This window comes from Oryx dammah, unplaced genomic scaffold (assembly GCF_014754425.2).
Source record: "Oryx dammah isolate SB20612 unplaced genomic scaffold, SCBI_Odam_1.1 HiC_scaffold_12, whole genome shotgun sequence".
Lineage (NCBI taxonomy): Eukaryota > Metazoa > Chordata > Mammalia > Artiodactyla > Bovidae > Oryx > Oryx dammah.
Genome location: NW_024070196.1, coordinates 52,424,931 through 52,450,838, shown reverse-complemented (window position 1 = coordinate 52,450,838; position 25,908 = coordinate 52,424,931). Strand labels below are relative to the sequence as shown.

Below are 25,908 nucleotides of genomic sequence, written 5' to 3'. Positions count from 1 at the left end.
CTGCTGAGAATTCTGCCCTTATACCTTCCCAGTAACTGGAGGGAAGATTTATGAAACAATTAAAGCCACATAGAAGATACTAAGTTTTAACATGTGCCCATTTTACCATTGTTCTTAAGCCTTTAAGAACTATGGTTGCCTTTCTCAGAAAAATTCTCCCTAAATTAAAAAACATCTATCCTTTTATTCACAGTTTGCAATCTTTTCTAATGGAGAGAGATGACAGCAATTAGACATTTGGTAAACACTTGCCCTTTCAGGTGGTAACAAACAGCTTGAGATACCTCACCAAGTGATTAAATGGGGTGCGTTTCCTTCTTTGGAAATGAAGGCACGTTCCCTAAGCCCCTACAGGGTTAGTGAACAGGGTTAAGGCCAGGGGCCCAATCCCTGAACCTCCCACTTTACCGTAAAGGACTGCAGAGTCTCGAGCTCTCTGATTTTTAGAGTGAGCTTGCTCTTGTCTTTCCTCAAAATACGGTTTTCATTTTGAGACTCCAGGAGGTTGGCTGAGATGTGGCTGTTGGTTTTGGCCAGCTGGCTGATCTCTTTCTGGAGGAGGAAGTAGCTTTCGGCCAGCTTCTCCTTCTCCTTCAGGAGCTCGTCCTTTTTCAGCATCATCTCTCTTTTCTCGGCCAGGAGGTTTCTGTTGTCCTGCGTCGCCTTGGCCTGCTCGGCCAGGGTCACCTCGTGGTTCAGCTGCAGGTCGTCCAGCATCTTGGTGAGATAGCCATGCAGTTCCTGCAGTTCCAACTTGGACTTGGACAAGGCAGCAAAGTCACTCTTCAGAGTCTCTATGTTGGCGGCCAGACGCGCCGTCTCTGCACTCAGGAGTTCCTTCTCCTTGATGATGTCAGCCACTTTCTGCTCCGAGTTGGTCTTGTCTTGCACGAGCGTGTAGTTTTCAGACTGGAGCTCCTGGGTACAGGTTCTCAGCTTCTCCACCTCCTGTTCCAGAAGCGCCACCCTCCCGTGGAGTTTGTTGCTCTCGTACAAGGAGGCCTCTTTGTCCTGCGTCCTGGCTTCTTTCTCCAGCACGAGGGACTGTTGCATTGTGTGGACCTTCTCGTTTAACTTCTGACATTCTTCTTGCAGATTCAACCCGTCCCTTAACAAGATGTTCTTTTCAGAACAGCAGGCCTTGAGTTCAGCACTTAAACTCTCTTTGTCTTGCAATACGTCAGTGTGTTCTTTTTCTAGCATCTTTTTGGCGTTTTGGGCCTCTTTTAGCATCAGCGAGAGATCGCACTTGGTGGCTGTGAGCTCTTGGTTTTCCTTTTCTCTCTCTTGAAGCTCTTTCTTCAGAGCATCAAGATTGCTGAGCAGTTTCATCTTCTCGTGCACAACGATTCTTCTGTTGGCTGCCTCTTGATCATATTTCTTTTTAAGGTCTTCCATGGCCTTCATGGACTTCTCTCTTTCTACCAGTAAATCCCCATTCTGCATCTCCAGTACCGATTTTTCTTTCAAGAGGTTATCCTGCTGCTTCTTGAGCTTGGTGATTTTCTGACAAACCAGCTCCTTCTCAGAAGTGAGGTACGTGATCTTCTCATTCAGGTTCATCTCGATGTGGGTGGACTCTTCCGAATATCTGCTGAGTTTTTCGGTGATGAGCCTATTTTCATTTAGCAGTTCTTCTTTCTCAGCCAAGAGCCTTCTCTCGGATGAGGTTAAGGTCTCTTTTTCGTGCAGAAGCTGGATGCACTCGGAGTCTGTGATCTCCCGGCTGGTCTTAATTTCTTCCAGCAGGTTTGTGAGGCTCATGTTCGTGGCCTGCAATTGCAGAATCTCCAGCTCAGCCTTCCTCAGGGCCTTGCTGGCCTCCTCCAGCTGTGTGCGGAGCTCACCGGCTTCCGTGCTGAGTAGATGTTTGACCTGGAGGGCAGTCTCCAGACTGGCGTTCAGCTTTTCCTGATCTTGAAGCAGCATGTCCTTCTCGAACTGCAGGTCTTTGCTGCCCTGAAGAAGACGATCTCTTTCGACCTTTAGGGCTATACACATGTTGTCAAGACCTGACTGTTTCTCCAAAGTTGACTTTTTCTCTATTGTGAGATCCTCAATCTCCTGCACCAAGCTCTTCTGATCTTTGACCAGCTCCTCATAGGAGCTCTGAAGCTTCTGAATAATTTCATCTTTATCTTTAGCCAATGCGAGGTTTTCAGTGACCAGCTTCTTGATATGATTCTCCAGGCGATCTTTTTCTTCCTGATACTTCTGAGACTCAGCCATTAGAATATCTTTGGTGAACTGCAGTTCCTCTGTGAGTGCCTGCAAGCTTGCTTTGGAAGCCTGCAAAGACTCGTTTTCTGTATTTATCTTCAAGAGTTCCTCCTGTGCGATATTGATCTCTTTCAGTAATTTCTCTCTCTCCACAGCCAAAGCTGCTCTATCGAGTTGTTCCTGCTGATAAAGCTTTTCAGTGTCTTGCTTTTCTTCCCAGACTTTCTCCTTTTCTAAATTAAGAGTTTCATTTACTGACCAGAGCTTCTGTTGGTCCTCCTGAAGTAAAGTTATTTTGGCCTCCAACTCTACAAGTTTGGACAGAAGTGAACCTTTTTCTAACTTTAAAGCATTCCCCTCCTGGGCAAGAAGCTGCTTCTCTGATTTCAGACCCCTCAGCTCTTCTGACATTAGTTCAATTTCTCTTTTGGCTGATGTTAATAAGTAAGTTAGCGACTATAGAGACAAAAGATGGAAAGAATGGAAACAAAATGAAATCAAGCAGACAAATGCAAGCCCAAGTAACTTAATATAACCTAAGTCATAGAAGTTAAAAAAACGTTTACGGTAAATGTCTTAGAAACTATCTGGATAACAGGGGAAAGAAACTGGATGAACAGAGTTCATAAAAGGATAACGCAAAGCAACTGCAGCTTTGCAAAACCTTGATAACTCTATTGGTTCCTCTTTGAAACAACCTCTGAAGTACTCCTGACAGTTAACTAGAAGATACAAACAGTAGTTTGACATCAGGGCATGGGATTCTTTTCCTGTCATTCCCAATTATCCAGTAATTTCTATCGTAGGAGGGATTCATAGAAGAATTTTTAAAAACACAATCCAAAGGACTACAAAAAGTGAGTATATTTTAACCAAAAAAGGGAAAAGGGAGGAGGTGTTATAAACTGTTGCCTTTCAAACTAACTTACAGACCCTTACTTACTGAAGAACCTGGCCTGAGACTGATTTAGTCTCAGTGATACATATAACTTACAAAAAATGCAGACTGATTTGCTAGGCTTTGATGACCAAAATAAATGGGCTTTTAAAAACATGTATTGGTTTATAAAATAAATTGACCACAGTGTCCCTACCAGCGCTGCCCAGAACTTTCTGCCATGATGTAAAAGGATTTGATCTGCACTGTCCATTGTGGTAGCCACTAGCCACACGTGTGGCGCGTGCGACTGAGAAGGGGAATTTATAACTTGAGTTAGTTTAAATTCAAATGGCCACACGTGTCCAGTGCCTACTGTACTGGACAGCATGGCATAGTTTGCTGGCTATTAAACTAGGGAACACAGGAGCATCGTGGGCTCCATGGACTTCCTGAGATTTCACCCGAAACTGGTTGAGTGTGTTTATCAATTTTCCTGGGGAAAACATCTGAAGGTTTCATCAGCTCTCAAAAGTGTCTGCTGAGCCCTTGCTGCTGACAAACACTGAGGTTCACAGAAATCGGATATTCAGACTACTTTGGAAGGGAAATAATTCTGGCATTTTAACCAAATGATCCTTATGAAAACAACAATAAATAAAATTAATGGGGCTTTACACAAACCTCTAGAATGCTGTGGTTTGGTCAGGCTACAGTATTTTAAGGAAAACATTAGAAAACTGGTGTCTACCAAGATAAAGGGAGCCTCAAAGTCCAAAATTCTGGAAATTATATCCAGTGTTAAGTGTTTCATAAAACTGGAGATATTTCACAGGGAAAAGAGAAAGCCTTGATGGGCAGCAGTAGCTTCCCTGGTACCTCAGCTGGTAAAGAATCCGCCTGCAATGCAGGAGACCTGGGTTTGATCTCTGGGTTGGGAAGATCCGCTGGAGAAGGGAAAGGCTACCCACTCCAGTATTGTGGCCTGGAGAATTCCATGGACTGTGTAGTCCATGGGGTCGGAAAGAATAGGACACGAATGAGCATCTTTCACTTTCACACACGATGTATATTATGATGTGTTCCATTTAATTTAAAAGGGATTTGTTTTGTTGTTGTTCAGTCGCTGAGTCATGTCTGACTCTTGGTGACCCCATGAACTGTAGCACGCCAGGCTTCCCTGTCCTTCACTATCTCCTGGAGCTTGCTCAAACTCTTGTCCATTGAGTTGGTGATGCCATCCAACCATCTCATCCTCTGTCATCCCCTTCTCCTTCTGGCCCCAGTCATTCCCAGTATCAGGGATCTGTTTTAAGTCCTACATATATTCTTCTGTATTTTATTCTACTCAGCTCCTACATGTATATAAACATTTCTCTGACACATTAAAAACAATTAAAGACAATAATTTCCTTTTCTTTGAGCAATTTAAATAGCAGTAAAGAGGGTCAGAAAACATATTGGGACACTGACAGGGTCCTGACACCATAAAATAACATTCAATGCATTGAGTTATACTCGACTCAGTAGTAGGATGTTTTCTCACAGCCCTTCAGTCCAACCTCCTTGTTAATAAGCATTCAGTGCCTTCCTGGGCACATATGAAAGCCGTCTCCAGAGGTCTCCCTTCTGACTTTTTCCTCTGTTCTTCCGACCGGGCTCCATTCCCTGCCCACCTGCCTCACGCGTGGCCTCTGCCTCTCGCTTTTCCGCACGATGTCTCTCCTAACCCTGGTGCAAGGGGGCAGCAAGACAGCCAAGACTAGAGGGACATGCTTTTCCGCGACAGAGAGTCTATTACGAGCAGATGGACAGAGCTCAGGCAACAGAAGGCTCTTTGTGAAGCAGCGTAGGGGGTGATGGCTACACAGTGCCTTCAGGGTGGAAAGACCTGTAGCCACCACCACCTGAGAAGGGAGAGCGGTTGGTACAAAACACCTGAAGCCACAGGAGACATCACTCCCCTTCCTGCCATGCACTCTGAAGGCCCCTGAACCCATGCCATGCGCTGCTGCTTTCTAAGCACCTTACAACCTTGACGCGGGATGCAAAGCTCACTATACTGGGGCACACAGTCCTCCCCACCACATACTCTGGCTCTGTCGGCTTGCTTCCCCAGCTCCTCCAGCTTCTGCAGCAGCTCGCGGTTCTCCTCCTGCGCGGCCTTCAGCCGCGCCTCTGTGTCCCGTAGCAGCTTGTGGAGGTTCTGCAGGACTTCTTCGTGCTTGGCTCTGCTCTTGGAACTGGCTTCCTGGTGCCTGGCTTTCAGATCTTGACACTCGTTCTGGCTTAGTTCCATCTTCTTTTCCTGCAGACACCCCCCATCAGGAGGAAGTCACCTGGCCAAGGCTGTCCTGCCAGCCACCCGCCCCCCTGACTCTCTCTCTCCTTACCAGGTCTGACAGTTTCCTCAGCAGTTCTTTCTTTTCTTCCTCATGCTTTTTAGCTGCTTCTTTCTGACTCTGTTCGGCTTTGAGAGTTACTTCCCTGATACTTTTCTGCAGAAGGCTTGCGTTTTCATCAGCCTTGGTTAGTTTCAGCTGTAATTCTTCTACATTTCTAGAAGGAATTTCAAAACGAAGCGTCAGATTTTTCCAAAGAGTACTTTAAATTCTAGAGTTATACTTTAAAAGATAAGATTGATAATAATTGGCTTAATGATGATAAATGTTATGAGCAATAACATCTAGAATTAGGAAAAAAAAAACAACTTGACTTGTCCTGAAGAATACTTTTTAATGACTGTGATGGTTATAAATACCTTAGAGTAACAACTACTCTTAGTGTGAACATTTATTATTTTATGTCCGGCTCAGATGGTAACGAATCCGCCTCTAATGGAAGAGACCTGGGTTTGATCCCTGGGTCAGGAAGATCCCCTGGAGGAGGGCATGGCAACCCACTCCAGTATTCTTGTCTAGAGAATCCCATGGACTACATGGGCTACAGTCCACAGGATCGCAAAGAGTCAGACATGACTGAGCACAGCACAGCATGTAGATCAATACAGAGAGATGAGCGAAAAGGAAATGTATTAAGTACTTAGAAGTTTCCAAATTTTAGCAGACTAGAATATTCAAGACTCATTTGGGTGCCGCTTCAGAATGCAGATATGAAAATAACAATAAATAATTTGAAGTTCTAGCTTAAAGATAACCTTGTGGTCCAATGAAGAGGTATGGAGGCCATCAGCCTAGAGAGCAGGCTGTCTCATAGATCAGAGGAGGGAAACTTGGATGGAAACACTGGATAAAACACTGATGGAAACGGAACTTCTCCAAGGCTCTGAGCCACAACCATCTGGCAGCTGTGACCACCTCATGGCAAGTCTGGCCAGAGCCAGCCAACCAAGGCCCAGGTGCCCATCACCCACCAGCACTGAACCGTGTGGGAGTGCTCGGCCGAAAGCTTTTGCTGTTATTTTTTGGCCACACCTCACGCCATGTGGGATCTTAGGTCCCGGACTAGGGATCGAGCCTGTGCCCCTGCAACGGAGGCGCATTAATGGGAGAGTCTTAACCACTGGACCACCAGGGAAGCCCCCACATGGCTGGATGTTAACGTAGCTGCCCAGTGTTAACACTTTCAGAATCAGAAGTCTAATGGTGCTAACGTGTCTTCTAAAAAACGTGCCTTATAAAATAAACATTTGATTTTTATACAGCAGCCATTAACACAAATCAAAGCAACAAGAGCCTCAGAATAAAGACAAGAACAGCGAGTTAGATGAAAGAAGCTTTAGTGCTGAGGAAGTATGGTGTAGTGATCAAGGGCAGCGAGGGCGCTGGGACCAGAACTTGCCTAGACTTGAAACCTCAGGCAAGTTGCCTAACCTCATTATGCCTTGATTTCTTTTTCTTTAAAATGGGAACAATAATATACTCACCTCGTGGGATTATCAGAAAAATATACAAAGTGGTCAGCATACCATGTGGCATGTGGTCAGCCCTTCATAATTGTTATCTATCGTTACACTGCAATTGGTTAAAAATATTTTTAACTGCCTGTAAAAGATGTGACTGTCTGGGACTTCCCTGGTGGTTAGTGGCTAAGACTCCATGTTCTCAATGCAGGGGGGTCTGGGTTCGATCCCTGGTCAGGGAACTAGATCCCACAAGCCACAATTAAGAGTTCACATGCCACAATTAAGACCCAGCACAGCTGAATTAATAAGTTAAAAAAAAATTTTTTTTAAGACATTATTGCCATTGGTAAACTACTACCTTCCCCTTAGAAAGTTAAAGAATTGATTCAAGGATACACTGAAACAATAAAGGACAAGAGACAGGCAACTTTTAAAACATAACTATCCTGAAGAGTTTGGCTCTCCTCCCATCTAGATTTTCCTTGAGAGCCTAACCCAAAGCCAGCACTCTTATTAATACTCATACATACCTTTCTTTCAGACGTAGTTCGTCGTTCATTTTTGTCAGCTGAGAAGAATTGTCTCCAGACATTTTCATTATTGCTGCAATGTCATTTTCCAGTTTTTCCTTCGCCTTTATCAGCTGCTCTTCCCTTTCATCTCTCTCTCTAAATTTTGCCTCCATATCTGAATATATATATATATGTATAGAAAAAAAATTGAGCTGTTGTGTTATAATCAACAACAATGTATTAACTACATCCTGTATGCCAAAACTTGTTCTGGGAATACCTGTACATAAAAATCCCTGTTCTCATAAAAATTATATTCTAGCAAAGAAGAGAGACAATTAACAAGAAAGAGAATAAATCATATATTAGAGAGTGCTAAGTGCTAAGAGGGGGAAAAGAATACAAGCAGAGACAGGAGCCAGGAAGGAAGCTGGGGAGTGTGAAATCTTAGAAAGGGCCTCTCTGAGATAGTGACATTTAAGTAAAACCCTAGGGGAAATGAGGGAAGAGGGATGCAGGCAGAAGAAAAACAGGTGCAAAGGCCCTGAGGCAGGAACATGCTTCACAATCGAGCATCACCAAGGAGGCAGATACGGCTGCAGTGGAAGCAACCTGGGGAAGAACAGCATGGGATGAAATCAGAAAGGTAACAGGACCTGATGGGAGTTAAGGACCACAGCCTTTACTCTGAGCGAGATGGGTGCCACTGGGCCACCTTGAACAGAGATGTGACATGATCTGACTGAAAGTTGAAAGCATCTCTTTGGCTGCTATGCTAAGAAAAGACTGAAGGGAGCAAGTGCAGAAGTGGGTAGCCCAGGTGGCCAGCTGCTACTACAGCTCGGACTAAAGATGCTGGCTGGCTGGGATGAAGGGCAGCACTGGGCGTGGTGAGGTGTGGTGGATTCTGACTTGTTTAAAAGCAAGGCAGAGAGGATTTGCTGAGGTTTACAGACCTCCAACAAGATTTCATCACAAGAGAACACAATGAGCAAAGACTTTATGCTTGAACAGTAGATACGTGTAACCACACACTAAAACGATCTCAAATCCTAGGAAGCCTATTATATTTAACGTTTATAATAACCAGAGACATGTTCTTACCTGTTAAATTTTCTCTCAACTTCTCCAGTTCGGAAGACAGTGCGTTAAACTGTTCCTCTTTTTGGTGTAATTTATTTACAGTTTCTATTTGGGATTAAGTTAAAAGTTTAATACATCTCAGAGTTAATAAGCCACCTAAAGCTTGATTGTCTTATAATCACATCAAATCAAAAGTCTGAGATTTGGGGTCACGGGAATACTTAAGAATCCCATTAGAAATCAAACCACTATATAATGAACCTACAGAAGCAAGCAAGCAAGCAATTTTCTGTCTCTCCAGATCTGAAGATTAGGTAGGCACTGAACATCCATTCTCCAGGGATCTCTTGCCTCCTTCCACTTAAAACTCAATAGAGCTACCAATGACTGAAGCTTAAGTAAGATGATACTTTACCCAAGTACATCTACATTTTAACATGAGTCAAGCTTTAGGTCAAAAAGAAGAATTAATGGGAGTTAACCTGACCACCCAGAGTTCATTACTAGAAATATCATGGACATGATCCATTCAAACACCTATGTTGGGGGTTAGTGTTGAATACATGTGCATATAGTTTTGTATGAGCTTCCCTGGTGATGCTAGTCATAAAGAATCTATCTGCCAAGGGGATGGAATTAATGAAAGTTCAACCCCTGAGTCAGGAAGATCCCCTGGCACCCATAGGTTTGTGTAAATGGAACCATGGAGTATATACTATTTTGTAACCTGCTGTTCTTACTCAATGTGTCTTGGGTATATTTGATGGGGGTGAGTCTTTTAATACAACTGGGAAACTGGACTGTATATTTCTAGAAGGCAGGATAGATTTCGGGTGAAATGATTAGGCTGCAGAGGTGACAGCAGTTTGGGAAGGTAAGCTGTGTCTGGATGGTAATGTTGGCTCTTTCCAGTACTGAGAACATGTTGGGACTTCAGGATGGTGAGGAAAGGAGGCTGAAGGCATGGACTGAAGGCTGACACAGCTCGCTTGACTTGGTGATAGTGTAAGAGAAGTGACGATGCCTTTCTATTTTTTTTCAATGTGCACATATTTCAATGTGTTAGACATATTTGCATCTAACAGTAGGTATAATGTAGAAGGGGATAAACTGAAAATACACCCGTATACATTTCACACTGCTCACAAAAAAATAAAGCAAATTAATTGGAGTTTGAGGCTTTAAGAAGCCAAGGGAATGTAGTGTTACTATGCACTGCAGGAACTTTATTTGAGCTTAAGACTGCCTCCCACTTGAGGATGTGACCTCCTCTAAAGTGCTCTTATGTTAGTGAGACGTACCTTGCATACTTCTCTGAAAAGAGATTGCCTCCTCTGAAGCATCAGCAAACTTTTCTTTCTAAAGAAAAACAATCGGACATTCAGAATAGACAGATCTCAAATGATAAGAAGTTTCAATAACTGTAACATTATTTTTTGTTGCTAGTTTTGTTTCATTAAAGCTAACTTATGCTTAAAACATGTAGGTGTCAATTACTACCATACGCGTACCATGCATGTGGGCACACAAGTGAATCAGGTTTATGCCTGTGTGCCTGCCTGGGCATGCACATATGTCTGTATATGTGTAAGGATATGCACACTCATGTCAGTATATGCATGTATGGGTATGTACATGTGGTGCCACGTGTATACTTTTCCTGCATGTTGCTACCCTCAAGTAGCAGAACTTCTCCATAAATCTGCCTGAGACAGCAAACAGGGTTCAGAAATTTTTTTTTTAATATTTCTTTTTTTTTTTGGAAGTTTAGTTGATTTATAATGCTATGTTAGTTTCAGGTACAGCAACGTTATTCTGTTATACACACACCACAATCTATTCTTTTTCAAACTCTTTTATAGGTTATTACAAAACATTGAGTATAGCTCCCTGTGCTATACTAGGTCCTTGTTGGTTATCTATTTTTTATATAGTCATGTGTATACGACAATGACAAGCTCCTAATTTACCCCTTTCTCCACCTTTCCACTTTGGTAACCATAAGTTTGTTTTCTACATCTGTGGATCTGAGTTCTGACATATTTTACATCTAAGAATAATTAGAACCTAGTATCTGGAAACTAGATCTGTGTCAACTACTTTACTTTAAAAAGTCCGTTGCTCACTCATTATCTTTTCTAAACATGACAGGAGGGCAAGATAAAACCACTCTCCTGATTTTCCTGAGATGAATTCTGAGCTAGTGACACCAAGTGAATTTTTAAATGAATATTTGATTTAAAAAATGGGCTCACAAACCACAAGCCCATCAAAGCCCACAGGTTGTCCACCTGCGTTATTCCCAAGGCCACACTTCAGGAGGCATGTTTTCTCTTCAGAGGACGCAGAGGAATACTCTATCTTGAAAAAAAAAAACAGTAAGGCATCCTGAAAGTTTGGGGAGGAGGGCAGAGAAATGGTGCGACACCCAAAATGCATTTTCTTAAAGGACACTATATTAAAAAATGGTAATCTCCAGGCCAACTTTTCTGAAAATGTACCTGAAGTACTGTGCATCAAAACTGTGGGGGTTCGTCAGAACTCTCTACAATGATTCTGTGTTGGTCAGTTGGCAGCCACGGGCCACGTGTAGTTACCAAGCACTTAAAATGCGACTAGCACAATGGAGGAACTGAATTTTCCGTATTTTTAAAAATATTTATTTATTTGGCTGCACCACGTCTTAGTCGCAGCATGCAAACTCTTAGTTGGAGCACATGGGCTCTAGTTCCCTGACCAGGGATCAAAGCTGGGCCCTCTGCATTAGGAATGTGGAGTCTTAGCCACTGGACCACTAGGAAAGTCTCGAATTTTATATTTTATTCAATTTTAATTAATTCAAATTTATAGAGCCAAGTGGATGGTAGCTATCATAATGAATAGTGCAGTTAACTACATATTAACATTTTAAAAAGTAGAAATATGTAAGATTAGCATTTAAATCAAAGAAATATCAAAACACTTTTATCCACCACTGGTATTAGCACAGAGGTATAAAAAGTGGAAAGAAGGCACATGAAAGAACTCCCATTCCAGTATTCTTGCCTGGAGCATCCCATGGACAGACGAGCCTGGTGGGCTACAGTCCATGGGCTCACAGAAAGTCGGACATGGCCGAGCACACACAGACATCACTGCCTTGCTAGTGGAGGGCGCCTGTGGCCCAGGGAGCTTGCTGGCTTTGCTGTCTCAGGGCAGGGAGGACAAGGCACAGGGCCAGAGCTACACGAGAAACCTAACATAACTTGGAAGGCCCCGTGTTTAGTGAAACTAAGTGGTCAGCAACATGTCAAAACGTCAGTGCGTTACCAGAGGCAAAGGACAGATTTAAAAAAAAGCAATACTTACCTTTATTGCTAGTTTGGGTTTGATCCAATTCCCCTGATTATCAGCCAATCAATACTTCGCAAGAGAAAGGAAATAGGTGCCATACTTCTTTCTTTATAGAAATTTGTGTGTGTGTGTGTGTTTTAAACAGGAATGATTCAAATTGGCCAGAAACCTGGAGATTCAGATTCCTGACAGGTACTTACCAAAGTCTGCAGTTCTTTTTCCAAAGCCTCTTTCACTCGACTGACTTCACTCAAGTTTTCCTGAAGGTTATTAAGCATTAGCTCTTTTCCCTGCAGCTCTTTGGTGATGCTACTAGCCTACCAGACAGAGTTACATGGTACAGAAGCCAATGGACCAAAGGAAACAAAAAGGAATGAGAAAGAAAACGTAAGACAAATATGAAAAAAATGTACGCGAAAACAAACACAACCAAACAAAACTGAAAGGAATAAAGGCATGGGTAAAAAGTCAGCTCAGTGTTGTTGCTTCTAGTTCTAAGAAGCCAATGCCTTCTCACACAATCAGTTCTAGATGAGACTGTCCACGGCTATTTTTAAATAATCAAAATACAGTATTTTTCTATACCTAAATTTGGACTATCAGCACGATCTAAAACAGAAAATATAGATGCTTACTGTATATATATATTTTTCTTTTTTGTGGTGCACAGGCCTAGCAGCCCCAGAACATTTCAGATTTGAGTACCCCAAATCAGGGATCAAACCCATGTCTCCTGCACTGGCAGGTAGATTCTTAACCACTGGACCACCCGGGAAGTCCCAGCAGCTTACTTTCTAAATGAGACAGTGGAGCAGTTTCATTTTCTGGATTTTTAAAGACCGTAAGATAGGAATGGTAGTAGACTCATATGACTGTATTTCATTTTCTGTATTTTGTACATGTTTGAAGTTTTTCAACATGTAAAATAAAACTTTAAACATGTACTAGACAATAGCCATCAGAAAAATTGGCTTTCACTGAATCTTCATGTAAAAAAGTAGACCAACCATTAGCTACATATTCTTTATTAATTTAATTTTTGTGTTTGGATTGGTAGTTCGGAACCAAATGAGGAGACTGGAGAAAAATTTTCTGGGCTTGTCATCCTCGGCTAAGGTTACTTAGCAATCTTTGCCATTCGTCTGTCCTCACCTGTCCTCATTTAACCATCACAACCCTTCCTTCTTTGCCAACAGAGCAGCTTTTCCCACAAAAAGCTCACAACATTCAGCATCAGCACCAGCGCCTCAACTAGTGGCAGGAGGACTGGGAAAGAGGATTCCTGCCTCGAACAATAGTGAAAAATGATTATGACATTTAACAAGGCTAGTTAGTAAGAAATGTAGCTGGCAAAGGTTTCTTATCATTTCCTATGCCTTGGTCAAAAGCACACTTGTCCAGAGTTTCCTCCAAAGAGCAAGGAATAGACCGTGCTCTCACTGTGACGTAGGAAAAAACCGCAATGAGACATAAGTAGCAGTGTGGAGGGATCCGGGCTCTTAACCTTCATTTTGCTGTGAATGTTACTGATCACAGCAGGTTAATTCACAAGAGTCAAGTGCACTCAGAGTTCACATTCTGTTTGATCTGTGACTCTTGTTATTTAGTCACTAAGTCATGTCTGACTCTCCTGCGACCCCAAGGACTGTAGCCCACCAGGCTCCTCTGTCCACAGGATTTTCCAGGCAAGAATAAGGGAGTGGGTTGCCATTTCCTTCCACAGGGGATCTTCCTGACCCAAGGATCAAACCCACGTCTCCTGTGTTGGGAGGCACATTCTTTACCACTGAGCCACCTGGAAAGCCTACATATGACTGACAGACAGGCAATGGGAAAGGATGAGATTATCTTTTAAGCTTCTTATACATTCAATTCATTTACCTCAACACCATCATTGTGGGGAGTTCTCTATTTTCAAAAGAGTTTATAGACTGGAATCAAGCTGAAACAAGAGATCACAGCAAGTCCAGAGATAAAATATCAGGTTGGTCAAAAAGTTAGTTCAAGTTTTTCCATAAGATGTTAATGGAAAGACAAGAATGAGCTGTTTGGCCAACCCAATAATAAAGTATTCTGATACGAGGAAGCCAGAATCTATCCACACCCCTGGGTCATTATTTTCTCTAATCTCCTCAGATGAAACCACACTCAAGATGCTCAGAAGATGCTCCACTCATATGGGAAATTAAGTCAGCACCAGTTTTAACTAAGTCAGGAGTCTGGAGGATGAATGACCTCAACTGAAAAATAAGGTACAACGCAAGATAAGAAATGGAGAAAAAAAAAAAAAAAGATGGAGGATGTCGCTACAAACCTTGCCACTTTCAGCATCCTTTTCAATCTCTAAGTTTTTAATCTGTTTCTCAGCTGCCTCAAGCTGCTGTCTGAGGTTCTCGATTTCCAATTTACCTTCGGAGCTGGCTTTCTGAAGCGCATCAAGATCCAAGAGCTTTTCTCCGGCAGCCTTGAGCTGTGATGTAAAATGACCGATAACCTTGGTTTGCTCATTGCATTTGGTTTGTAGCACCTCTAGCTCCTTTACCTTTAGCTCGGCTTCCTGCAGTTTGTTTAAGGCGTCCTCCATTTCCACTAGGTGCTGGTCTTCCGCTTTGTCCAACTTCGACTGGACGGCTTCCAGACTGTTCTCTTTCTCTTTTATGACTTGCATCAGCTTAGCCCTTAGGGCCTCGAGCTCTTTCGTGTGAGCAGATCTTTCTGAGTCTTGCTTGTTCTGCAGATTTTCTATTTCCTGCTGGTAGTCCAGTCTCATTTTCTCTATCTGAGTTTTTAACTCAGCGAATTCAGCCGTCTCGGTGCCGACCCCCTTGCTAAAGGACACCTTCAGCTCCTCCATGGCCTGCTGGTGGGACGCAATGGCTGTCTCCAGCTTAGACTTCCACAGGGCGATCACGTCTGAATTCTCCTTGTTGGCGTGGTCGAGCTTGCTTTTCAGGGACTCATTCTCTTTGGAAAGCTTCTCTGTGGCGGCCTGCAGCGCCTTTAACTCCTTCTGGTGCGTTTCTTCCCGGGCTCCAAAATGCTCCTTCAGAGAAGTGACTTCTTTCTGGTGGTCACTATGGGTGGCTTCTAACTTCTCCTGCAAAGCGCTGATCTCTTGCAAGAGAGACAGTGACATGTCCACATCCCCCGCTGGCTTATTGGACTCCAGCCGCCTCCGCAGCTCAGCTACCTCCTGCACTCGCAATGCAAGGTCTTTCTCGAGTTCCATGATGCGGGACTTTTCTGACACCGTGGCCACCTAGTTAGCAGCAGTCAAGGAGAAAGAAGAGACCATTTAAATGGCGAATCACTGATGATTTTCTCTAACCTTGGAGATCTTTAGGGACTACCCCATCTCAGGCAGCAGTCAAGCCACCAAGAATGTCTATGTGTCAGTCCAGGCCTGACTGTGGCTTAAGCCTGGTTCTGGACACTCCAATTCAAAATATAGCCCAATTACAGTCTTTGGCAAACTTTTCACCATTTTGAGATGCCAAAGGAAAATAAAACTGAGTTTTATTGAGCTTAACTCACCCCCCAAATAGCTCTTTTCCCTCTAAAGAACCTTAAATCAGGAAAAGCACCCATTAACTAGTTAGTTAATATAAACAGTACCTTTCAAAGTTCTTATATATTTGCCTTCTGGAAGAAGAATCTTTGTTTTGCCTACTCTACCCAAGGGGTATAAACGTTTATCTATCTGTTGGCAGTGACTTTACAGAAGTGTGCTGTCCAGTACAGCAGCCATGAGCCACATATGGCTACTCAGCACTTAAAATGAGGCTGTGAGAGTCACGTATACATCAAATAATGACGACTTGGGGAAAAATAGAACATATCTTGTTAACAATTTCTTATGCTGAGTATATGATGAAATGATAATAGTTTGGATATATTGGTTTAAATAAAATGTTATTAATTTCACCTGTTCCTTTTAACCTACACATGTAAATGTGGGTACCAAAAAATTTTAAATTATAAAACATCTGTGGCTCATGTCATAATTCTATTGGGTAGCACCGGCGTAAAAATACCTAGCAAATGTTTCAGTGAATACCACGACAACTGGAGGAAAAATGCCTCAAGTGGATAAAGAACAAATTGACTAGACTTTAAGAAAGGACAAGGAAACAATGGTTACTTCCCTGCAATGGTACATAGGAATCTTACAGAGTCCCTCCCCCTTTTAGAGTTTGTAACCGCTCACCGTCTTGCGCACACGTGTCGCTGCCCTAACCCAGTGGTTCCCCGACCTTAGTGTGCGCGCAAGCAGGCCCACACATGCTGATTCTACCTGAGCTTGGGGACAGAACCTGGGAATCTACTGTTATTTAAGCTTGGACCCCAGGATGAGGAAAACCATTTTCCTAACCTTCGTCCTTTTATTCTTAGGAAGCTATTTCCCTCTGTCGTCTGAGAGGCAGTCAGTTCGGTGCACAAAAAAATGTGGGAAATGGTAGCTTCGGGCATAAAAATTAACTACTGGGCTAACCTGGGAAATAGAAGGGGACCTTGAATGATTTTAAGACATCAGTGAGTCCCAAATTTCACAGTTAAATGTCCTGCAGGGTGAAGGCTCGTTCCCTCACTGCTTTTAACAGAACAGGAGGCAATGGATGTGTGTTTCCTTCAGCCCCGTGGCCCACCAACAGGCTGTGAGGTGGATAAAGACTAAAGGGTTGACCATGAACAAGAAAATAAAGCACTTGGGACTCCCAAGACTGCATGATCAAGTCACTGAACATTTCAGAGCAGGGTCTAATTGTGTTTCAGGACTGTAGGTATTTGAAAGATGGTAATTCATTGACTTAGCTTTTTCTGGGGTGGAGGTGGGGAGGTGAGGACTTGGAGAGCTTGCTACCGCAAAATCAGGTACATTATGAAACTCCATTGCTACGAGGTCTATAATACAAATAAACTGAACCCAACGGGGCACTAATTCTTAATCAGTCACAACAAAACAGTCAAACTAAGGACATGCCAAGTAAAAAATGAGGGAAAATAATAGTTTGATTATGGAGCATTTTCACAGCACTTCTATTTTTTTATTTCCCGAAATCTGCCCTCAGGTAAAACTATCTATGTGTCTGCCTTTCCCACCATAAAAGTCAGGTTACTGTTTTTTATTCTTGCTAATGTCTCTACAGCACCAAGCACACTGTTTATAAACTGGGCTTACTGGCTTAGAGGAATTTTACAGCACTTCCCAAAAAGGAATGTGGGTGATGGGAAATTTATATGGGTCATACTTGGCAGACTGAGAGTGAGGATCAACAAGACTGTTACAGAAAGGTAACAGTTTGAATCTGAAATACTTGAATAAATTGTGCTGTGAATGGATGCTTTCTTATCTACTGAAAATTTAAAAAAAAAATTGTTTGCTGACAAAGCTGTATAGGAGAGCACTTCAGAAGTTAAAAAAAAAAAAATCCTTATTTCAGTAGCCAGCCATACCACAGGAGCCCAGTCTTCCTATCAGTGCCTTGTATTTCCCAGATCAAGTCTGACTCTCAGGTAAGAAGTACATGGCACCAAATTACCAGGATTTTTTTCCTTACCAAATAAACAGAAGACATCTTTAGTTTTGAGGCCAACTGAGAACATTTTCTTTCTTCTTAAAAAATAAAAAACTCATGACTTAGAGAAGAAAAATGACTTGATTTTCTAGATTTTTTTAGATTAATGATTTCTTGAGAAGAAAATCTTTTACAAACACTAATAATTCAAAAGAAAAAAAATCAGGACACCAAATTTGATTAGAGACAGAATAATTTTTGAAATTTTAAAATTAAGGATCTTGGTGATTTAGCTACTGACAGTCAAATTCAGGATTTAAAAGGTATATATACATACATGTTTTCTTATATGTGACTCAGATTAGTTCTTAAATCTTTTAGCACAAAACGACTTCTGTAATAGACAGACTCCATCCTGTAGTGGTTAAGAGCACAGACTTTGGGGTCAAATGGCCCAAATGCAAATGCTGGCCCCACTGTCTCCATTAGCTGTGTGAGCTGGGACATACTAGTTAACCTCTCAGTGCCTCAGTGTCATCATCTGTAAAATGGGGACAATGCTACTACCTCCCTCGTGGGACTGTGGTGAGACTAAGTTAACATCTGTAAAGTGCTGGGAAGAGTGTATATATAAATAAATTTCACTTTTTCATTTTTCAAGTGAACACATGACTAAACCACTGCCTCCTAGGGCCAAACACTGTGAGCTGGGGGCTGGCAGAAGTCATTCTGTTCCCAGCACACTTCTCCCTCCTGACCACTGAAAATTTAACCTACGGGGCAACAGAAATACAAAGAGACCAGGTGCCAAGGGAAAAAAAAAAATGGGGGTGAAAATCTTTAACTCTCATTAAAAGGAGCCAATGTTTTCCATTCTCTTCACCCAAGAGGTCAGGGAAGAAGGCAGAAAAAGAGAGCTAAAGTAAAACAATAACAAAAAAATTACTTAGAAAACCCACTAGGAATATGAGAACAAGAGGACAATTGACTGCTGGTGGCAAACAGGAGAAAGGTTATTTCCTGGTATTCATACAAAGACCCTCAAATGCAGCTGTGGATGTCCATGCAGTCTGTACAGCTGCAGAGTTTAGATGATGAGTTTGGCCAAATTAACCAAAGGAATGAATCTTCACCTTGGACAAAATGTTCAACGTAAAGCACCTGGGCCCACCCCTCAGCCTACAGCCATGAAGACCCGGGTGGTACCAGGACCAGCAGACTCAAGTCGAACCACTGGGTCAGGGCTGTAGGCCAACTGCGGGGCCCGTCACCCGTGGTGTCCATCGTTCACAAACATGGATCGGCTTCGTTAAATAGTGAAAACCATTACCCTAGTGTCTTCTAACTCCCTCTGGAGTTTGTCAGCTTTGGTCTTTTCAAAGAGCAGGCTCTGTTCAAGCTCCTTAATGCGGGCATGCTCCAGTTTGGTCTGCGTCTGTTAGTAAAAAGGAAGAGGAAGAAACACAACAGTGCCACCGTGACATGCCAGCACAGGAGGAGAAGGGCGCGGCATGCAGGCTGAGCCACCAGTACCTTCCGCCAAAGGGTGGACACAAAGGGTGATGGAGAAGGGATGAGGGTGGACTGAGATGAAGAGGTTGGGGGGGGTTGATGATGAATACTATGGACGAGAGGATGAGGTGGGCAGGGGACATGAGCTAGTCTACTGAGAAAGAAAAAATGGAAAACAAGTGAGGCAAGATGAAAAGTGTCAGATGCATGCAGCCAAATATAAGTTATATTGATAAGTGAAGTTTATCAGCACAAATTAGAATAGTTAATATTCCTCTAATCTATCATTTTCCCTCCTCCCCACAACAGCTACTTGACATTAATGTGTATGTAACTGACTCAGTGACTTAAAAAAGTAGATTGGCCCTCAAACTGAACATCCATCACTCAAATATGGACAAGATTAATGTCATAAGTCTACATCTGGTTGGTAAGTTCCTAGCGCAGATCTCTGTACTTCTGCATACAATTTGATGTGAGCAAGGGTCAAGTATTAAACCTAACAAAGGAAGTCTAGGAACTGGAGCTAAGGAAACCACACCAGTGGTGCTGGCTGAGATGAATGAGAAGGATCTGGGATTCTTAGCAACATTCCCATACATGCCAGGTGAGGAGCCATTGAAGTGGACTTTCCAAAGAGTGTCACCAGGAAAAAAAGAAGAAGGGGATTAGATTTAAAAGAGAAAATTCAGTGACAGTTATGCTTGAGAGCCTCCATCCCTGGAGCTCAAAGCAGGAGAAAAGTTTAGCTGGAACTGGGAAGGGGCTCATACTCTTAATCCTAAAACAATCATTTCTCCTCAGCTCAGAGGTAAGAAACATGGTGACTCAACAGAAAGGCAAGAGTTTCAACTCCATGTGAAAAGAGCCAGTAAGATCCTCACATGTTTTAAAACCTCAGATTTTGATGAAACCTGATGGAGAACCTAGAGGGCCATCTCTTTCAAACAGTCTTAAGTGTGGCAGAATTTTAATCAACTTGAAATCATCTAGATCAGTCTGAATGGACCTCTTTCCCCACTCACCTCTCCAACCAAAGAGGTTAGCAATGTAATCAACTGATAAAACCTGTCAACAGAGCTGTCCCCGGCAGTTTCTGGTTATTCTGTGGTCTTAACTAGTTGGATCGCTCCGTCTGGACAATATAAGGGAAAAGACAACAAACCCTAAAGTGACAGAAAGCGGGGCAAAGCTTAAGCAGAAAGTAGAATCTTTTATGTTATAAATATCTTTACTCACTCCAGTGGTACTCTAGGGATTTCAGTGTATTCAAGGGGTCAGTCTGCTTGTGAACCAGGTTCATCTATATGTGCCTTGTGTGTGTATGCTCAATTGCTGAGTCATGTTCCAATGTTTGTGACTCTATGGATGTGTAGCCCACCAGGCTCCTCTGTCCATGGGATTTCCCAGGCAAGAATACCAGAGTGGGTTGCCATTCCCTCCTCCAGAGGATCTCCCTGACCCAGGGACAGAACCCGCATCTCCTGCATTGGCAGGTGGATTCTTCACCACTGTGCCACCTGGGAAGCCCCGGATGTGCCTTAGATAGAGGTTGTTCAATTTACCTGCTTTCACAAAAAAAGAATCTCATCCAGATCTACATTTCAATAATTGGGGTCACAGTAGCAAGAAGAGAAATGCAAAGTTAACAGGAAGAAGCAAAGGCAATAGTACCTTTCTTTCTTGACACGGAGTTCAGTGTTCTCTGGGTAAAGGTCACTTCCCACCAGGGAAGCCTCAAGAACACCAGAGTGGGTAAACATTCCCTTCTCCAGGGGATCGTCCCGACCCAGGGATCGAACCCAGGTGTCCCGCATTGCAGGCAGATTCTCTACTGTCTGAGCCACCAGGGAAGCCCAAAAAGTTGCTACTACTTCCAGATAAAATGCAAATACCCACTGAACGTGATATCCTCCCCATTCTGAGATCCTCTGGGTGTCTCCTGACTCGTGAGAGAGTGCCCACGGATGATCTGAGCTCTGAACTGCACTTGGTCAGCCATCAGTAAAAGGACTAGCAACCTGCTTCCCTGTATGTCATAGAAATGCTCGGCTGGATAGGACCAGCCTGCTTTTAGGATTATTACTTTCTTAGACTAGGACAGAGTGTCCCAAGAGGAGCATCCTGAGGCCATGGAGGGTGGGGGAGTTGAGAGGGAAAGCCAAGGCTCTGCTAGAAGCGCACAGGAGAGGCAGGAGGGAGGCCTCATGCAGACTGACTCTGGATGCAGCAGAAGGAGCCCACTTTCGGAGCAGAGAAGAGACCCAGATCACTGAAGTAGCTGCACAAAAAGGAACCCTTCAGAACGGAGGCTTTAAAAAAAAAAATTCAGTCTTGAGTTGTCTATTTCAGCTGCTGGGAAAAAAAATCCTTTGTTTTAATCTCATTCTCTTGTGGTGGTAAATCAGAAGGGGAAGAAGCTTTCAGGTTTTTTTCAATTGGCATCTTGGCTAGCAGGGTATGCCGTGAAGCCATGCTTTTAAGTGCTCCGGTAAGATTGCTTCTGAGCCACTCTGGTAAGATCTCAACTGGGTGTTTGATACTAAACAGAGGTAGGAAGAAAAAAAAAATCTCCATATCTTGTGGCACTGCTACTAGAAAAAAATCTCACTTCAAGAATAATAAATTTAGAGGGATGGGATATATGTACACTTATAGCTGACTCACCTTGTTGTATAGCAGAAACCAGCACAACATTGTGAAGCAATTATCCTCCAATTAAACATTTAATTTAAGAATAATAAATTTAAAATACACAATGTCTTCACTGAAGAATGCTTGCCTCCAGCTTCACCAACTAGGGGAAACACTGACCCAACAAACTGGAAGTCTGAATTTCTTGTCAGCTGCACTGGCAGTCATTGGCCACCAGCAGGCGCTCACACAAAAGGCAATCAGTCTGGGTCTCCGTGTTCCTTTATTCTAATAGGAATAAATGAAACTTGGGGAAATTTTACCCCAGAATTTCTGTAACAACACAACTTCATCTAATATGTTTTATGTTTCACTCAGCTATCATATACTTTGGAAGAATTCTATTAAAACTAGAAGGCCTTATGAATTAAATGAAGTAGGTTGGGCCCCCAGACATAATTCTTCTTTTTGCCAAAATTCTTTATAGAACAAACATGTGCCTGTGTGTTAGACAAATGGGTTTACAGAACTTAGTCATTACATACAATTTCTTCAGGATTCAAATGTAACTGCTTTGAAAGCCACATGCACAGAAATATTAAGAACAATGTCTCAAGGTCAGATTATGCAGTTAGTATTTGAGTGTATCAATAAGCATTTTAATCTGTAATCAATCTGTGTTAACAAGGGAAGTATCCATACAGTTAAGTGCCCTCTTACATTCTCAGGATCTTCAGAAATCTGGCTCTTTTGCTATCAGTAAAAAAATAAAAAATTAACAACAAAAGAGACATTCAACTAGAGTTTCAATATGTATTAGGGTTTCAGCATAACTTTGTTTAATTACAAGTTTACCGGACACACTAGGCTATCTAGTGCTGATGTCAATATTTTAACTCGCTCTTCCTCAAAACACTGTAGGCTGTATTTGACATGAATTAGATGATGATATGAAACTTCTAATGAGATTTTGGGGTGTTTTTAAAATGGATGAGAACACAGAAGTCAACTAAAGGAATGTGACTCTATATGAAATGAGTGAGGAAGATAGCTATCAAAATTACTCATTATCCATTACATTCTGGGCCTTATAAAAGCAGACCTCAGAAAATGTTTCCCTTACCCTTTGTTGACTGTAAAGAAACATATATTTTAAAAGAAATCAGCCTTCTTATTTGGAAGGGCTTTGAAATTTAAGCATGGTGTGGGCAAACAGTAGACTCTAAAATCGCAATGCTAGCAAAAATGTGTATTCTGAGAACTGCACAGATAAGAAACTTCTACTAAAATATTACAGATTAAAGTACCAAAAATCTGCTAAATTTGAAAATTTTTTAATTTGCATTTGTCATACATCTAGCAGTGGTTTGAAAAGCATCAAAGCCATTTAATTCTGGGGTCTTATTAAAAAACTCTTATGAATCACTGTTGTTGTTTAGTCACTAAGTCATGTCTGACTCTTCGAGACCCCACGGACTGTAGGCCACCAGGCTCCTCTGTCCATGGGGTTTCCCAGGCAAGGATACTGGAGTGGGTTCCCATGTCCTTCTCCAGGGGATCTTCCCAACCCAGGGATCAAACCCGTGTCTCCTGCATTGGCAGGTGTGTTCTTTACTGCTGGGCCTCCTGGGAAGTCCTGAATAACTGTTAAGAGATGAGAAAACTTGATGCTAAAGGAAAATCTCTGAATTTAAAGTATGCCATGAAATAAAAATTGCTCTCTTTTTTTTCTGGTAATAATTACTAATACTTTAAAAAATCAGTTACCATAACATATATTTATTTTCTATAGGGTTATAAAGGATTTATCCTGCTCAATTGAAAACGAAAGCTGAGACTGTTTTGAACTATCATGATGAAATAAAAAAGGCTCTCTAAAATGCCATTCTGGTCAAGGGAGGAATAAGTAGAGTCTCACTTAGGACACACTGCCAGATTTATGACTTGATTGACTCCAACGCAAGGTTTTGAATTTGGAAGCATGAGAAAAGGGTAGTGAAAATTTTACCCGGCTACCAGAGTTGAGATGCACAGTACCAGGCTGGAGGGCAGGCAGCCCCTCAGCCACAGCCCACAGCCCAGAGGCGGGGATTCCTGCCACCCCCTCTGCTGCCTGTTCTGGCCACAGTGGTTTTATCCAAATTTCTGAATACCGCACCCCGAGAAGCTTTAGGTGGCTGGTGGGGTTGTACCTCAAGATCGCCCTTAGTAATCGATTCTTCTTCAACCCGGAACTGAAGGTCCTCAACCTTCCTGTGGAATAAAATCAAAACAAAATACTTAGGAAAGTAACTAAGGAACACCTCTGCCTTATTCCCCAGATTATATATATAAAATTAATGTCCTGATGAATTTAGCAGATGACGATGGAAAGAAATGCCTTAGAGATGTAGCAAATGAAGAAATGCATTTTAAAGCCTCTGGTTTATAAATCCACAAAGTCTTCTCCACTTAGGAAATGCCAAAGTTTTAACCAGGTATGGATCCCAGAAAGGGAAGAGTTGAGAAAATCAACTGGTTCGCCAGGTCACAACCACCAGAAATGGATCTAATCAAGACAAGATCAACCTGGAAGGAAAAGGTCTGATCACCATAGAGACAGGTATGAGAAGGGAAGTCTATAATTTCTGCTTTCCAGTAACAGAATGTAGCGGGGAAAGTAGCACAGAAAACAAATCTGTCTTTACACCACCCACATCAGATATTCCAGGGTGAGGTCAGTACGCTCCCCATGCAGAGAGTCCCAGGACAACATGAGTACCTGTTCCAAGACTGGGAATAATTTGGGAGAGAGGCGATCAAGGATTCTATTTCTTGCTTCTAAAAATGCAAGGTTTTTTCCCCACCCACATCATAAAAATCTCTGATAAGGGCTGTGGGTTTTGATCAATGCCATCACAAAGTCAATGAAATATGATATTAGGAAGATTTACAAGACCTGGGTAACACCCACACTATGAATCTTTACAAAATTGGGTATACGAGAAGGAAGAAAAGGAGGACAAAGTCCATTATCATGCTAAGTCGCTTCAGTCACGTCCAACTCTTTGCAACCCTATGGATTGTGAAAAAAGGACAAAGTCCATAAGCTACATGCAAAAAATAATAATAATAATTCACTAGCATTTCTAACAAAGTTTAGAATAAAAAAAATTCTACTCAGTTGAATCAGAAACATAATCGTAAGTTGATGCCCTCAAGCTTACTGAAGAGCTGGGGGAACATTTCTACTGTCCAGAAGTCAGCTCAGCAAGAGCTGGTTTAAAAACCCAAGCAAGTGGTACAGGGGCCTTGGCCTTCAGAAGGGCCTGGAAGGGTCTGTCAGTGTGTCTTGTTCACTTGTAGCCTTTTTTATGAATGAGATTCAAGGAGGACTTCCCATTGTAGTGCTTCCTTCCCCAGTGGCTAGTCAACTCCTCAGTGAAGCACTGAATGTATGACCCCTCATCCCATACCTCCCACCACAGCCAGTGCTTGTGACCTTCCTGAGCACTTGGTCATCCTAGAGACCCCTGAGTTACATCACTGTGATCAGAAATGACAGCAGATGGCATTAAGTGCAACTGAGGACAAACGTCCCATAACCCTGAGACAGTCAACCGATTTCACGCAGACACCTTTCCCGGAGAGCTTGTTTGCTCATGGCCTCAAAAGACCTTCTATAAGAAGCAAGCTTGCTTTCTCTGTCTCACACAGTTGAGCACTGGATTTCATCCTGCCCTGGATAGTTCTCTGAGAGTTCTGTTTTCCTATAAAGGCAGTGAGTTTCTCGAGGTCAAGACCCTTCTGTCACTACCCAGCTCCCTAACACACATAATTTCATCAGATACTTGGGACAATGTTTCATAAATACCAGGTAACTGGGCCCAGAAAAAAAAAAAAAATCCCCTCTCGAGGAATGGCTCAGGTGGGCCCCGGAGTTGAATGGACTGTCTCGGGCCATCCCCTAGAGGATGTCTGGTGCACAGTCGGTACTCAATACACAGCCACTCAGTTCATCAGGACACATCTGTCTGGTTCCAAACTTCTCAAGAAAGCCAAGTCAAAACAAGCCCTCCTCACACAGTAGGGGGAATCCCATCTCCACTGAACACACAGTCAGTCCTCTGGTTCCAAGGGTTTGACCCCAACAAGGCTGTGGATGGGAAAACTTTCCCTAAGGTGCTTTAAAAAGGAGAGCAGGTTTTGGGATCACCTTTTCTCCTCTTCAAGTTGGTTAAGAAGTTCCACCTTCTCCCTGTCGGCAGCTTCCACCATTGTTCGCAGCTGGTCCATCTTGGCCTCCAATTCCAGGACGTGCTGGGAAAGGCAAGGGTATCAGTGAGTGGCCTCCTCCTGACCCAGATGCTGGCCCAG

The 25,908-nt window shown here is 42.7% G+C and overlaps 1 protein-coding gene across 4 annotated transcripts in view; it reads right to left on the bottom strand.

The window, feature by feature from the left end:
- The window catches only part of CLIP1 (CAP-Gly domain containing linker protein 1), a 114,138-nt gene that overhangs the window by 35,214 nt on the left and 53,016 nt on the right, over positions 1-25,908 (bottom strand). Inside the window, exons 7-17 of one of the 4 annotated variants that reach the window (XM_040250611.1) lie at positions 25,748-25,851; positions 23,745-23,805; positions 22,273-22,305; positions 18,737-18,841; positions 14,205-15,149; positions 12,091-12,207; positions 9,859-9,916; positions 8,579-8,662; positions 7,493-7,649; positions 5,491-5,656; positions 5,190-5,405 (exon numbers count right to left, since the gene is read on the bottom strand). In XM_040250611.1, the coding sequence (XP_040106545.1) occupies positions 5,190-5,405; positions 5,491-5,656; positions 7,493-7,649; positions 8,579-8,662; positions 9,859-9,916; positions 12,091-12,207; positions 14,205-15,149; positions 18,737-18,841; positions 22,273-22,305; positions 23,745-23,805; positions 25,748-25,851 (2,046 nt within the window). Of the gene's footprint in view, positions 1-408; positions 2,677-5,189; positions 5,406-5,490; positions 5,657-7,492; positions 7,650-8,578; positions 8,663-9,858; positions 9,917-12,090; positions 12,208-14,204; positions 15,150-18,736; positions 18,842-22,272; positions 22,306-23,744; positions 23,806-25,747; positions 25,852-25,908 lie in introns of all 4 variants that reach the window. The other 3 variants (XM_040250614.1, XM_040250612.1, XM_040250613.1) reach the window with 3 other exon arrangements.